This window comes from Apostichopus japonicus, chromosome 5 (assembly GCF_037975245.1).
Source record: "Apostichopus japonicus isolate 1M-3 chromosome 5, ASM3797524v1, whole genome shotgun sequence".
Taxonomy (NCBI): Eukaryota; Metazoa; Echinodermata; class Holothuroidea; order Aspidochirotida; family Stichopodidae; genus Apostichopus; species Apostichopus japonicus.
Window position 1 is genome coordinate 19,503,491 of NC_092565.1, and position 16,316 is coordinate 19,519,806.

The following is a 16,316-nucleotide window of genomic DNA, read 5'->3' on the forward strand; positions in this document are numbered from 1 at the left end:
TTTCCATGAACGTTGTTTGTTTATTTTGTCATTGTGTTATTTAATAACATCTCTGATATTAGTTACATTTTTACATAACATCTAAGGAAGGAATATGATAAAGTCACCATAGGTCACATTCTTATACTGCAATCACATATCCATATCTCGGGGAAACACACTGTCTTCGCTTTTTAGATTGAAAATTTCAATCGCATGGATTTACACCAATATCAATAATCAAAATCAATATCTTTGATGTCATTATGGAGACATGTCCCCATAAGGTAAGACTCACTAATAATAATGTATTATATGTGCATCCGTTTATATATAATTATAACTAAAGTGATTCGGTAGACTGACAATATTGATAAAACTATAGCTAGAAACAGTCAGACAGAAGCGTCAAAATAAAATTATTATTAAAAATATAATTTCCAGTCTAATGCAGTCGATTAAAATCAATCATGTATAGCAATATCCTAAGAAGGATCGGACAATGGTAGGTATTTTCAAAAAAAAAAAAAATTAGTTGTTCTATTATTGTGTATACCATACTTAGATGAGACACAAAAAGAACCAAATATATCTTACAGCTTCAATATTTTAGTTTCAGCATTTGCAATACCCATCTCCATTACAGAAGATAAAACAATACTATAAATTAAAAAACATGAAAACTGAATTCAATCAGGGAGTTATTAGAACAACTCACTAATTGAACTATATACATGGTGCTTCCATGGTGTCATCTTTAGACTTACTCAAGTCTTAGGGCATTGCGTGTGAAATAACATTTAACCTGTTATATTTCTCCAAATGAAATCAGATTTTGCTTACTTATTCGTGGATGTTATTCAACACAGTTGTCTCTATGACAAAGACTAACAAGGATGACTGGATTTATGTCTCCTTTAAATGAATAGTTGAACATATTTAAAGCAGCTGTTTACGTTTGGTCTCTTCATTACCGGAAACATTTATCAAGCCTTCTTAGTGTTAACATCTGTGTACACACCTGACCGAGCCCCCCCCCCTCCTCCCTCCCTCTCTCTCCCTCTAAAACTTTCTTTCCGATGTCATTTTCTTAAAGTTTGATATATCATTGCTCAACACAATGGACTACTATGAATTTAAGTCATTTTCCTACATCTATTTGAATTTCAAGAAAAATGTATCAAAGATGCGGAATGCTCCTTTAAGAAAAATAACTGTTGGTGACGTCATCTCCTTTGTTCAATGACATCATTTTCAAGCGAAAAGCGAAAATTAGTTGCTTCAAGAGATTGTTTCTGTCAGAATTTTGTTTTTAAGCTTTATATTTAAAACTGGGTATCGTTTGATGCTACTCAAAACACAACGTGTCTTTGACAATTTTCAATACACATGCACTTTTTTTCATTTCCCTTTAGATTTAGACTTAAAAAACTGTGTATTAACCTAACCTGCCCAGTCACTTTCTTCGATGAGACTAAAACAAATCTATCAAAACTAAAAGTGGTATTGAAATGTAACATGCACCAATAGTAATTTGTCGGTAATGACCTGTAACAAATTATTAGTTTTTGGTTTTTATTCTATACCTAGTCATCCTCCTGTAGGTGACAATGTTTTCAAGATTTACCAAACAGTAGTAACGCCAACGTGTTATTACGGACATAATTGACACACATGGTCTTGTTTTGCTGTTCCACTCTTACACAGTCACAAAACCTCAGTATGTGGTTAACACTGTAATGAAACACATCATAGTCATTTCATAGTTGATTGCGAAAATTGTATAAAAACCGATGTATTATTCGCATGTAAACAAGGCATAAAACCTGCGGGGGAACAGAATATACAGGCGGAGTACTGAGCCCGTGTCCCTTAAAGGGACAGTACGTTGATGAAAGCAGAAGAAGAAGAAGCACTCTTAAATGAACCTGTTTTTCTTGGTGACGACCCCCTCGCCTATACCTCTTACCCTTCCCCAGCATCAATGCAAAACTTCTGAAAACTTCAAGTCTTAACGTGATTCTTAAATTCTTAGAATATAATAATTTAATTTAGCCGAGACTTTTGCAGCAATTTGGGTGTTGATATCATGTAATCATCCGAACACAACAGGAATATTTGCAATGTTCTTACAGCTATTTTAGGTTTGAAGATTGGTATACCTTCTTCAAATGAGCTTTATGTCTAGAATGCTCCTTTAAGTATAAATCGATGATTTCATCCGCTGCTCAGTATAAAGCCTAACATGTTAATGTTTTAATTATTTAACCATTCTGATAACTGTGTCAAAGTTAATTTTCTTTTAAAATGTCATGGAAATTCAGAACGGAGCACCTGTGGCTGACGTGCAATACTATATTTGTGCTTGAAAACGTTGTAATGGATCATACTTGAAACCTTAGAAAAAAGTCTTGTGTTTTTGTGTTGCTTTGGAGGAGTTGACATAACGGTGTACGGTGTGCTAGACGTGGTAATTCAGCCGCTTTGATTGATAATCATCGGATGATTAGATGGTTGTTTTCTTTAAAAAAAAAATTTTTTAAGAATTTAAGCATTAAAAGTATTTGATATAGTTATAATACCTGAACTGATATAGCAGTATCTTGTTAGATGATTACAACAGACCTTTAAATGACTCATGTGTCATTTCATGACTTCCTTTCAAGAAGGAATTATGAGTCAGTTTGACTGATCAAGAAGTAAACATAAAAGCATCGACAATGATTACTATAACATCTACAGGAGCACAATTCAGTACTAAAGTAACCAAACTCTCCCAAAAGTACACAAGTAATGAGAGTATAGCCTACATGTTGAGATATACTGTTAACATTCGTGCATACGAAGCTACCAAAAGTTCACTTTTGTCCCTTTTCTTATGTCTTACCCCCCCCCCCACCCACCCTCTCACATAAGAAACCCCTGAAAATGATATGGAAGACATCTATGTTATTTGCTACATTAGAATGTTATACAACGAATGCAGCCAAACCGCCATGTTATGGAAAAACTTGATAATAAGGTTCATAATCCTGCTTTAAAGTTCATTTACAATGGAAGCTGCGATAACAGATTACGCTAACAAAAGCCATTCCGCATGGTTTAACTTTATTTGACTGCTCCTGTGTTATGATCTATACTATGAAAAGAAACTTCGCCAATAAACCGGAAAGCTAATGGCCTTGATGAAAAATAACAAAGTCAATTGAATTAAATACTGACACAACAAGTTTACATGATTTAATGGGTTCCTTTCCTTCGTGGTTCAAAGTACCGCTTAATACGTAAATATGAACCCGTTAGCATAACAAAAATCTTTAGAAAATAACCCAATAATAGCACCGTGGATTCAGAGTGTTAAGTGAGCCTATATAACAGTGAATACCAGGGTAATTGTGTGCGTGCATGGAAGATTGTTAACAGCAATAAACTACATTTAGCTTCAGAAGCAAGGTTTGATTTTAGCATTTATTTTGAAAATGATTTTGCAGCGTTTTGTAGACATATACCTGTATGGGCACTGGATAAGTATTATATATGCGAGTATTATCACAGTATTGACCTGACCCGGAACCAATACATGCGCAGTTGTGCTAAGGGAACCTTAGCAGCGCTCTTGGTCCATTTTAGTCTGCTCGGGGATCTGGGAGGGCACTATACCCCAAACGAGCTTTGTTTAAATTAAATATATGACTTGTATAAAACGTGTTAGTTGTAATCACGTTAAGTCACTTGGACAAATAATAATACCTAACGAATTTGAAAGTGTTGAGGGTTTCATTTCTTTTTACATATATAAATATTTCTATTAAGGTTGGAAAACTATACATTTAACAAAGGTTATTTGCTGAGTCATTTGACTAAATGAACACCTAGGGGTATTTTTTCACTTTGTGTAACAAACAATATCGACATTTACATCAAACATTAAAATTCCAGCCACAGTGCCCAAACTCTGTGCGTGGATCTTATTATTTTATTTATAATTCTCATGAAATATATAAATCCTCAATCCTCAGAACTCAGGAAATGAGAGCAATTTTTCTGCGGCCGCTGCCATATTCTCTCAAAAGTACAAGATGCTGTGACGTCCAAACCTAAGTAGAGGATCCCACAGTCACAAAGGGTTTTTGATTTCTAAAATGGCGAAAGTAGAAACATTATTTCCAGCTCTCGAGATGATGCTTGATAATGTCTGAGTATATAGGCGGAGTATACAGGCGGAGTATATAGGCGGATAGGCGGAGTGTATAGCCTAGTGGTTAACGCCGCGGTCTCCCAGTCATGAGATCCCCGGTTCGATTCCCCGCCGACAGCAATGTGTGTCGTCTGGCAAGGGTGTTGTTCAATAACAACTTCCCGACATGGACGTTAAATGGGTGTGTGCCGAGAGATTGGCTTCGGTCAGCTTGCGAGTCTAAAAGCCTCCATGGCTTCTTTCGCGAGTTCCTGCTTGCGGGAAGATCACATATACATACATACATGCATACATACATACATATAAGACGGCAAACTTAAAACTTGTCCACTCAGTTCTCTTCAATTGACCTCTATAGATATTCTTCAACGTATAACTCACTGGTGTTGAAAACACTCTGCTATCCCAGTATGGAAGACAGTTTCTTCTTTCTTCTCCTTCTTATGTCACACGTATAAAGCTAGACGTGCCCAAGATGGCGTAAATGGCAATGAACGTGGGAAGGAGGGAGTGGCGTGGATGATCCCATTATGGTGTAGGGTAAACTAGGGTGGGATAAACCAGTTAAAGGTGTAGTGTAACCTGTGAATGGATGGTGATGATGATGGTGGTGAGCGCCAGCGTACACCACCCCCGGGGTGTAAGCGAAAGGCGTCATACTCATTAGGGGCGGTGAGTGATGCCCCGGGGACGGAGAAGCCGTCGTTGGGGCGTTTGGATCCATGCCTGGGTTTTGTTTCTTCCATTTCGTACGTCTATTCTGAAACCAAATTTTGACCTGAGTCTCCGTTAAGCTCAATGAAAGCGCTAAGTTCAATCGCTCACAGACGGACAAGTATCTAGTTGTCTTAAATTTATTCTCTAGCGCTACAAGTTGTTCATAAGTAAAAGCGGTTCTAGCTCTTCTAGGTTTAGCAGATTTGGCCTCGCTAAAGTCGTCCTCATCTTCTATATCATCCTCATCCTCGTCGCTTCGTTTTCTCTTCCCTGGTGATTCCCCAGTTTCAATTTCACCCCCACTCTTGAAATGGTTGTGCCCATCCATATCACGTGACATATCCATATTCCCATCATCTTCCTCCTTGGGTGACTTTTCGCCGCCGTCTCTCGCTTCATCTAACCCATCTCCTCCTCCTCCACCGTGTAATCTCGAAGGACTGCTAGGTAACGAACCGTGCCGCTCATGATCTGTGGATAAAAGCCAATAGAAAGTCAGAAAAGAAAAGGAAAAAGATTTAGCAAAGAAAATAAACAGAATGGATTCTGGACAAGTCATTTCACTCTGTCATCATTCCAATGTCTATAATTAATTAAAAGTTGATTGCTTTCTTGTTCCCTTAAAATCCCCTTTTCGATTTTTTTCTTCTTCTTCTGCGGCCTAGCTACCCTTCATTGAATTCGCTTCGATTCACCTGTCATGAGTTCAATGGTTCAAATTGTTGACCAAATTATCCAATAACAAAAAGGAAAGTGAGAAAAAAGAAGGGTGTAGCGATTCACATCCCCGTAACACCTTCACAAATGCTTTTAATAACAACGTAGCCTCTGGCGATGGGTTATACATCGATACATATACATAAGAAAGGTATAATGTTTTAATACATCAGACACAGTATATAGAGGTAGGAGAAAAAAAGATAGCGAGTTGAATAGATAGACCTTTCAAGAAACCGAGGAGATAAATTGTGAAAAGACTTCATTTAGAAATTAAAAGAATCTGATGTGGCGTAAAATTTAGTCCATAAAGTTTACTGGTAAGGTAATTGTGGTTGAGCAAGGAATATTGGATTTGTGCTCGGGCTTAAAATTTTATACAAAGGTTTGTAAAGAAAGAAAATCAGAGAGAATAAACTCGTCAAACAGATCAATTAATTAATTATTAAGAGCTTATATGGCCTCATCAGATCCACTGGAAAATAAATTAAAGGGCGAATGGACAATGCTTTTTTTCTATATTCTTCAAATTTTAAGTTACCAACTACACACAATATCCAGACGATAATGAAATAAAAAGGAGAACGTTGAGGCAGATTTATTTAATTATTTTTTGGCTTGAATTTATTACTCTATTGTGATTTGTTGTGATTTCTATAAAAAAAAACACATAATAATGCTGTTTATAAGTATGGTTAGAGAAATATGTCATGAAATAATTCAGAAGAGCATTAAAATTAAAAAAAAAATCATTTTATTTATTTATTTATATTTTCATGTGATTATAATAATACGGAACAAAACCCCGTGATCAATTTCAACTTTTTGGGCCAATAACTTGTTCAGTCTTGATGTACACAATAGAGCTCAAAGAACGGTGGCAAGTTTTCTGAGAGGGTTGGTCGTAAAAATAAAAATAAAAAGTCTGAAGTATATAGCAGAACTGGTTCGTCACACAGTGTAAACATTTAAAATGTGGGGTAAACTTGGTGAATTTGTCTTATCGCTATATAGGCCTCCTGAAAAACGCATATCAACCAGATGTTATTGATAGCTCCATATTTTTTTTTATATAAAAAGCATCTTTTTGAGTTGAGAAGGTTTTTTATCCTGTTTAATACTAACATCTCATATTCATAGAGGTCATTAACTTGATTTGCCAAGTCTCATTTAAAAAAAAAGTGACGTAAAAAAATCCAACTTTTTGAATTGTTATGTATAGTTGTTGTCTTTGCTTGCTGTGCCACTATGAAAAGCGTCGACATGAACAATATGTTGATGATTGAATCAAGTTCTATATTTATTTACTCTTGAACCCCCAGTTGGTGTAGCAAGAGTACGCTATATGGTGTCTTTCTTAGTTTGATCAACAATATTCAGCCACGTCAGAAATCAACCGAGGGGCACGGTCATATATCGGTCCTATCTAGTTCCGCGAAATTTGACACGCTGCGGTCTCTGAATTCACTGAGAGTTCCTTTGAGAAATCTCTGATTGAAACTTCTGGGTGAATTTCCTGCACATTCCCTTCTCACATAGTGTTACATATTTCGATCTAATATGTGGGTTTTTACAACTCATAAATTGCACATTTTGGCAACGAAATGTTTGGCTACCGTTCGTTGGGCAACTTTAAACACGTCTGACTGTTATTACAACCAAATACGTCTTTGATGAGGTATTTTTCAATCACGTCTAACTATAAACTGATCGAGTTTAAGCTTTGAGCGTCAGTAAAAAATCTCCGAAATGGAACCTATTTTGCATCATACTGATGGGACACGTGGTTAATTAAACAGCTGAGAAATACTCTCAAAATAGTCTACAGTACTCAGTCGTTTGATTGCAAAGCAAATAATTTTTATTTCTTGTGTTGCTCAGTCACAGACTGAAGTGGCAATCAGATTATTTAAACTTCGTCTCGATCTGTTTCGATGTTTCGTTTTGGGAATACAAGATGATTCTACGAAATACCACAACAAGCATGCGCCGTGTGAAAAATGTGGTTATTGATATAAAAAAACAACAACTTTGCAGACGTTTTTAGTGGTTTGTTTGGGTCCAAAAAGTAAGTTGTTATTTATTTAGTTTTGTAATGCACATGAAAGATTTATACTTCACTCTCTATCAAAAGCAAAGTTCAATTACACTTGACAATGTCATAAGCTATAGAAATCCTTTTGTATTCTCCGCCCTACCGATACCCCATTTAAGTGACGTTACCACGAACTGGCAATAAAGAGGGACAAACGTACCCCATGTACGTCACAGAAGGAGTTGTTATGGCAACTCCCTGGTCACAGGGCGTCAAGGGCCATGCGTACTCGAAACTCCTGTGTAGTTCTGGTTAGCCTACTACCTTAGTTAGATACAGAAGCATAACCTCGCCACATAAATTATACCACTGTATAGGCGCGCGAAAACGGGGGAGGGGAGTGGGACAGCTCCTAAATGGTCTTCCCATCCTTCAAACTGTCCCCGGTCTCTCCCGAGTTAAACCAACGAGTGTAGAGTCAGTATTTCGATAACAATTACATTTCCAAAATTATTTTTATCATCACCGTCTAATACCACTTATGAAGGTGTAAAAAAAAATTGTCTACTGTTAAATGTTACATAATATTTATGGAAAAATAAAACGTATGGATGATTCACATTCAATGAAATATTAGCAAACTGAATATTACAAATGTATTTAATCAATTGGTTCATTTGTTGTTTCTTTGTTTGTTTGTTTCGCGTTCCATGAAATAGTGCCAAACCAAATTTCCTTCACGTAAAATTCCTGATATCAGCTAAGCATTAAACACAGCGGTTATGTTTGTTTGTATCTCCAATATTTCTTTATTTTTCCAACTTGGGAGTTGCCATCAGAGTGAGATGGTAACGGCTTCTCTCTCCACCCACCCCCCCCCCCAAAAAAAAAAAAACGCTGAAATTGGAACTCCCACATACCATGTGAAATGGCAGCTCCGTGTAGTCTTGATATGAAATCACCCTGCCATCTTACATGGCAAAATTCCCATAATATGAAATGACAATTTCCTTCCATCTGATATGGTAACTTATACCCATTATCGATTTGGAGTGGCATCTTTGCCATCTGAAGTGGCACCACCCCTGCCATAGGGCACCTCTCCGTCGTCTGAAATCGCACCAATCTATCATCAGAAATAAGATCTCATATATTAACTGAATAGCATTTCCTTGCCGACATGACACGAGCGTTCATCCTACCATCTCAAATGGCACCGCTCCATCCCTCTGACATGCCACCTCTCTAAAACCCACCTCTCTGAAATCTGAAATGGCAACCCGTTGCCATCGGAAGTGGCACCTTTCTAAACTATCTGAACGCCCAGCTCCATAACGACGGGGTTATAAACAAACTGAACACCGCCGTTGTGACTTACGCGAATACCTGTGTACCTATTCATTCTGTTTATATATATATGTAATATACTTTCAAGGTTCCTAACATCCCAGAATTGACATACAATGTAATTATTGTAACATTTCTCATTCCGCGTACACCCCACAGCATGCACACACCGCGACTCCATATCTAGAATTTAAACATTAACATTCTCGCCGTATATACATAACCCTATTAACATTACAGGCCTATACGTCTATAACACATGCAGGGGGAGAGACCGTATATGCTATAGATATATACCGATCCCTCTACTACAATAAGTACCATTTAGGTTTGGTGCAACTTTGAAAACTTCACCATTATATTTGTCTGAAATAGTTTTTAAAATTAAAAACCGTTTGAGTAAAATTCTAACAAAGTTTGATAAACTCTTTGGCGAACATACATGGATCTAACAACACTGGCCATGATCAAATTCGCTCTGTCAGTAAAATGCCTTTATCAATCTTGGAGGTGGTATCCCCCCCCCCCACCCTCTTTTTCTTTCTTTTACTTCAAACCGATCCACCTTGTGATAACATTTAAATTTAGTAAAAATGAAATCTTATTTTTGCATGTTAAAAAAAAAAGAATCATAAGAGGCAATAAATATAGTTTCTTTCCTAGCATAAAACACATCATCATCATCCAATGACAAAAGTCCAGCAGAAATTTCTGATAAAATGTATTCCTTTAATTAGGAAGCCCGGAATACCAGGCAATTTTTAATTGCGCATTAAAGTTAGTTATTTCTTTTTAACCGACAAAAATCTGTTTAAAAAATTCGTATCATATTTATAGGATGAATTTTAAATCAAGAATAAATGTTTTCCCGAAAAAAAGTTTTTTTTTTTGGTAACATAAGTTTCTAATTATTTTGAAGTTATCTTTAAACGAATCTTTTATATTAGAGTGATAGAACAAAGCGAAAATACCAGTAGAAACAAGTACAATTGTTAAAATCTAGACTTAATGACATCCCCAGTTTTCCTGCAAACAAAAATATCATAAAGTTTTCTTAAACGTTGTGTTGGAATTTCTCCAGTATGTATTTATCGTAGAGAACTATAAAGTCTTAACAGTCTTGTTCAAGTTGCTTCTAAATAATATAAAATAATATTAAAACATACGAAAAATCTGTTTCAGTATTTTAAGTTCTAAAATTAAATTATGCGAGAGTTATGGAAGCGATAAATTGAACCTAGCTCTTTGTTTTTGTAGCATGGTTATATATTCTTTGGTAATATCTTCCAAATTTTCCTGAAAATTTAAATTTGAACAGATGTATCACTCATTTATTTTGTTTATGTTCAACGTCCAAACAGCAACAAATGTCTACTTAAAATTTTAAGTTCCAATTACATATTAAAATGATTGATTTAAGAGGTTGCCGAGCACTTCATGGTCACCCTTGAATCACTTGCCTTTACTCACGAAATAAATAATAATGATAAAAGTAATAATAATAATGCAAAGATTACTTAAAATTGCTTTAACTTGAAAAGTTAAAGTCAACAAACTTAAACAAAATTAAAATTTTTGGAATCGTGGATAATGACGAATAAATAACATTTGACATTATAACCAACAGTTTTTCTTTGAAGAGAAAGAAATCACAGCATTTGGAGTATAAAAATGGGAATCGAATGTTACTGGTCAATGTGCATCTCACAGGATATACAAATCCTAATGGTTTCTGACTAAAGCTACCTAAAGACAAATCATTAACACGGATCGGACACCAATTCACTTCTTGATTGTCTTGTCAACTACTTTTGTCATTCTCTCCCCTCCCCCTAACCCAACCCACCCCCGCCCCCAATCCATACATAGTTCTAACTATACATGTGCAGTTTGATTTAAACTGACACAACCCGCCGCGGTTGGTATACCAGACACTCAACAGTATTTGAAAGGAAAGCTTGGACACCATCTAACTATCTGTTACGTTAGTTACTAAAAATCGCCAAAAAATAAGGATAAATAATTCTAATAATTAACTTGAAAGGATTTGTAAATGAAGAAATAATAATGATACAATACATTAAATTTGTCCGGACATCAAATTTTCCGTTTTGAAGAATGAAGAATGGTTGTAACTCACAAATTACGAATAAATAAATGGCTTCAACTGCAAAGATCTCTTAGTTACAATGCGGGTATGAGTGGGGGGGGGGTGGGGTGGGGACCAACTATGTGTAATTATTACATAGCTTGGTCAGAATATCGAAACATTAAAACCGAACATGCTTACAGCAATAATCTATCCTCGTGTTTCGGAATTTTCTTAACAGGTATTACAATCAATAGATTGATTAGTTTAACAATATATGTTTTATACGTTAATTTTGACTCACATTACTGAATCGAATTGCTAGGATACGAACCTCATCCCCTACCCTGATAAAACTAAAATGATATGGAAGCTAATGCTTTAATAAATAGAAAAGTATCAAATTAAACTAAAAGTGATAGACTTGGTTCCTATACATCAGCATAGAAATGTCAATAAATCCATTGACATTATACTATATCCCACAATAAATTCAATTATCTTTAAAATCTTTAAATTTAAATTTATTTTATTCTCTTCAATTTCTGCTTCCTTTCATCTCACTGCTCTTTGTTCTGTCTATATTTTATTATTCATTTTTTAATTGTCCAATTAATTCGTCTGTATGACAAGTATGTATTTTAAACGTGCCTTCGTTCTATATTTGTTGCAGTTTGCTGTTGGAGGATATCAAAAAACGTCATGCCCTCCACTTTTACATATTCCCTTACACAACCTGTTTTGTATTGTTTTTTAGTATTATTATTATTTTATTTTTTGTTTTTATAGGTTTGCCGTTTAGATAAGCAGTTGGTGAACATAATTTGTTTTCTCTCTCTCTCTCTACTGACATATAAACAGTTTCAGGTGTTTTCGTTCTGACATGAATTGTCATAATTGCAAAAATAAAACACAAAACAAAACACAAAACTGATCGATTTCATGCGTCTTAAAATGAAAGCATTAAACCTGACATAATTACCGCGGGTATAGATATCATATATTTGTTTAACATCCTAAGTCATATAGTCATTTTTTCTGTAACAATGACCTCCATAAATAGGATTCTTTGAGGTTAAAGGTTAAACCGAAAATACGCCTAAGGGACAAGAATGGTTCATCAAAGCAATCATAGCGATAATAAAGTGTAGTAATCTTGTTACTGCGATGATGGATTCTATAATCCTCCTTAAGTTTCGACTTAATAAAATAGGAGAAGTAATCATTCATTTGATTTTGCCGTGCTTATTTGGTATTGAAGTTATCAGCTATATTTCATTTCATCATTTCGTCTTGCATTTATGATCTGATGCGAGTAAACAGTCTCTACAGCGTTATTATAGTACTGGTTGTATATATATATATATATATATATATATATATATATATATATATATATATATTGTGGTACAACAACATATTATTGTTCGTCTTTACGGATCACCGGTCTGGACATATGGGAGAAGCTCAAAAAGAACAACAATTGAGATAATAAAGGTCCATTAATTGGATTTTGAAATGGATGAAGGGGATTTACATTTGTTAATATTTTGCACGATGCAAACGCAGGTGTTCTGACAATACCAATTAACCAAACAAAATGCGGGTATATATAGGTTGCTTTGCAACCGGTGTTCTCTCAAATGATAACGGATCGTTAGATTTAGTTAATTAAAAAGAGATCAAGATAATCATTTTGATCAATTGATTCAGAATCAAATGAACTGGAAGACAAGCATTCTAATGACTGCCAAGGATAATTAACTTATATGTCTGTCTTGTTGTTGATACTTTCGACCAAACCTTTCTTATATTAGTTTACCAACAAGTTTTCGTGGTTGCCCATTATTGGCGACGACACCAATTCTCAACAATATAAATATATATAGGCCCATATATATATATATAGGCTTATATATAGGCCTATATATATATATAGGCTTATATTTATATATATATATATATTTATATATATATATATATATATATATATATATATATATATATAATTGAAATCATAGTGAGTTGGAAAAAATATTTATATGTATATGCCCCTTATTCGGGTAGCACCATGTATATTATACTATAAATTCATGGTATATATGCTTTACCACAAAGTTTGAAAGTAAAGATGATCATTTTCAACCGAAATAATAATTGCTTACGGGACCAGGTTTAAGATGCTACTTTTACAGGGTGGGTGAAAGGTCAACGGGATCTCCTCTTTTGTAAGTGCGATGGTGGGGGCGCAATGGCAAAAGGAGAATTTGCCGTGGTGCTTTCGATCACAAAATCAAATTTGCTATAGTGATCTGTTACTAAAGGTCAAGACTATATTGGACACATAAGCCAAAGCTTTAAAAAATAATTTCCGCCCCTCCAACCCTCATGCCCTACCCCTCCAATTCTTACTGCACGTTACACCGAACGTTTGTAAATCTTTCTGTAGAGACAAGATGCATTGTTGACCCAACTTATAAATGTTTCAAAGTTTTCGAAGCTGCATTTTGCGCTGTTTATACTACAATTTCTGGAATCAAATATATATATGTAAATAAATATATAAATATATATATAAATAAATAAATATATAAATATATATATATATATATTATATATATTATATATATATACAACGTCAATACCTTTTTAGATATTTTTGTGACATTATCATTATTATAAGTCTATGGATACCAGTTCCACATTCATGTACAAATAGCACTCCATGCAGGAAATGTTATAACAACAAAGCAAAAACGTCGCAATATTTCGCAAATGAAATGATAAAACAATATTAAATTCTAATTCTATTCTAATTCAATCTAAATATTTTCTACCAATTTTTTCGTGTTTTAGAATATAACAAATTGAATAAAACAAGCTTTCTATCATTCAGTTCAGTTTTATAAAATAAAAATTTGTTGATTTCTTGTCACATTTCTAATAACTTCATTGGCTATTCATCCCTTGTAAATTATTCATCTTTTTTTTCTTCAAGATTAGACTTTCCTTTAAATTTGATGCAATTTAAGAAAAATACATTTGAATAATTTTCTTACCTGATGTCACGGGAGATTCGGTATCGTACCCCCCTCCTTCACCCCTTCCATAGTGTTTGGTCCTCATTGATTCCCTTCTGTGGCCTACTGCGGTACAAAGACGTAGATCATTCGCGTGGTGTAATAAACGGATAGTGTTAGAACATAGAGTTGGATTTATCTTCCCGTTAAATTTAGTCGGACTAAGAATGTCCATCACCGAAAAAGACGTCACTTTAGCTCCTGCAGGGTCTATTGCCTCTATTCCCTCCCTGGGTTCTTCGTCTAAATCGACCGAAATCCTGTCCATTGTTTCCGACATTTCTAGTGGGGAATCTACGGGTAAATGTCCCGGTTCATTATCCTGTAAATCATCGTTAAGCTCTGCCACCATCCTTGTGGGGTAAGTCTTGTTTGTCAAAAAATGTTGCACCGATAATTTGGAGTCAAACTGTTTCTCTTCCAATTCTGACGAACTGCTTACTTTAAACGCCATAATTCTCAAAATGATACCTCTCCCAGCTCGGTGATGCCCATGTAAAGCTTACTTCATGATAACGATTCCGGTTGTAATCATGCAATCTTAATTAAAATTATAAATGTTTTTAAGGAAGGCCAAAAAAAGAATAACAGTGCAGAAAATGCGATTATCTTCTGTGTGAAATATAAGTCACTATTGTCACTTCCAAGACTTCCAATTTCACAACTTGCTGAAAAAAAAACTTCTCTCCTTGTTGGTTTTGTTGGTTTTATGTTGTAGGCTGGTTGTTTTAGTCAGAATCAAATTTATAACTCTTCACGAGCTATAATTTTCTATTTAAGAACGTATAAACAATTGATGAAGCCGTCATTTCCGAAATGCACAAAAAGAAGTAGAAGAAGACGGAAAAAATCAAAACAAAACGTTTCAAGGGAACGCAATCCAGTTTAGATAAATAAATTACTCGTCTGAGAACGTAGGAATATCCAGCTCTTGAAAATTATCTTTCTCCGGTAAGTTGTGAGATTCAACGTTTGGAAATATGTACCTTGAATAAAAAAAAACAACACAACAAATAAACAACTAAATAAGACAGAACTCGAGAAGTCGAAGCAAAATCCTGTAGTAAAATTTTCTCCTCGTCCAAAGAACCCGAAAAAAACTATATGTAGACCTCCGTTATAATTTGTTTTCAAACTTCGTTGCGTCTCTTAAAAGATTTTGTTTTTTAGTGCTGCAGACTGAACGTTACATGAAGCGTGGTTACCAGTTTTGATACAAGATTCCGTCTGTTTATTAATAATATTTGAGAGGAAGGCTTCCCCCATCGAGAGCCTTCACCGCGGGTTTACGCGATCTCCACTGCACAAAACCGTGTGCATGCGTAGAAGACAGCTTGTCTATAAAGACTGAGAAGGGGGAAAAATGGAGCCTGTAGTACTATAGGTCTACCTGTCTGCAGTGTGTGACCAAGTATAGGCTATATCGTTTTAATTACCTTAATCTATTGTCGAGTGTAGGCTATTATTACTTTTGAATGGTATCCAATCACACGTGGGAATAAGGGTATATGCGTTACAAATGCATTGGTTTCCCCTCATTTACAAATCGGTGAGTCCTTTGAAGATTTTTCACAAGTCAATTATCCCCGTAAGGTTTGGGTATGTGTGGTGTGTGTGTGTGTTTCTTAGCAGAGGTATATATATATATATATATATATGTACACACCGTATCGTTCTTATATATGCTACTATACTGAACCAATCACACACGTAACTCCATTGAAATGGTTAAAAATTTTTACTTACTTCATATATGATTAAGGCAATCATTTTGAACGGACCAAACAGTATACGGTTATCAAGGAGGCAATTTTAGTGGCTCTACCCCTCAATTGGGCTATAAAAGGGGAAGAAAACACAATAGTTCTTGTTCCGTGTCGGCAAGATCAAACAAAGTAGTACAAACCTCTTCGCTGTACTTTTTGACCCCCTCGTTTTGTGGAAATTTGTAAACATTGTTCCCGGTAAGCACCGCCGTTCACCTGAGAACGATCCACACACCATTCAGTCGATCCGCATTGATACTACGGTGGCTGGGAATCTTTTTTTGGGGGGGGGGATTGCAGGAAGAATGTTTAGTTTTTAAGACGATTTATTCAAATCTATGTGTGGGGAAATAAAGTTATACCATGGAGCTTTATAGCTCCATGGTTA

General features: G+C 35.1%; 1 protein-coding gene across 3 annotated transcripts; it reads right to left on the bottom strand.

Moving 5' to 3' along the window:
* LOC139967953 (NK1 transcription factor-related protein 1-like) lies at positions 1-16,061 on the bottom strand. Of its 3 annotated transcripts, none has more exons than XM_071972192.1 (3): positions 15,909-16,061; positions 14,142-15,509; positions 1-5,365 (listed from the first exon to the last, which is right to left on the bottom strand). In XM_071972192.1, the coding sequence occupies exons 2-3, from the start codon at positions 14,614-14,616 to the stop codon at positions 4,638-4,640; spliced, it is 1,203 nt and encodes a 400-aa protein (XP_071828293.1). In that variant the 5' UTR covers positions 14,617-15,509; positions 15,909-16,061; the 3' UTR covers positions 1-4,637. The 3 variants fall into 3 exon arrangements, with proteins under 3 accessions (XP_071828293.1, XP_071828294.1, XP_071828291.1); XM_071972193.1 differs by having other exon boundaries at positions 14,142-15,148; positions 15,909-16,058; XM_071972190.1 differs by lacking the exon at positions 15,909-16,061 and having other exon boundaries at positions 14,142-15,832.
* Between the last annotated feature and the right edge of the window lie 255 nt (positions 16,062-16,316).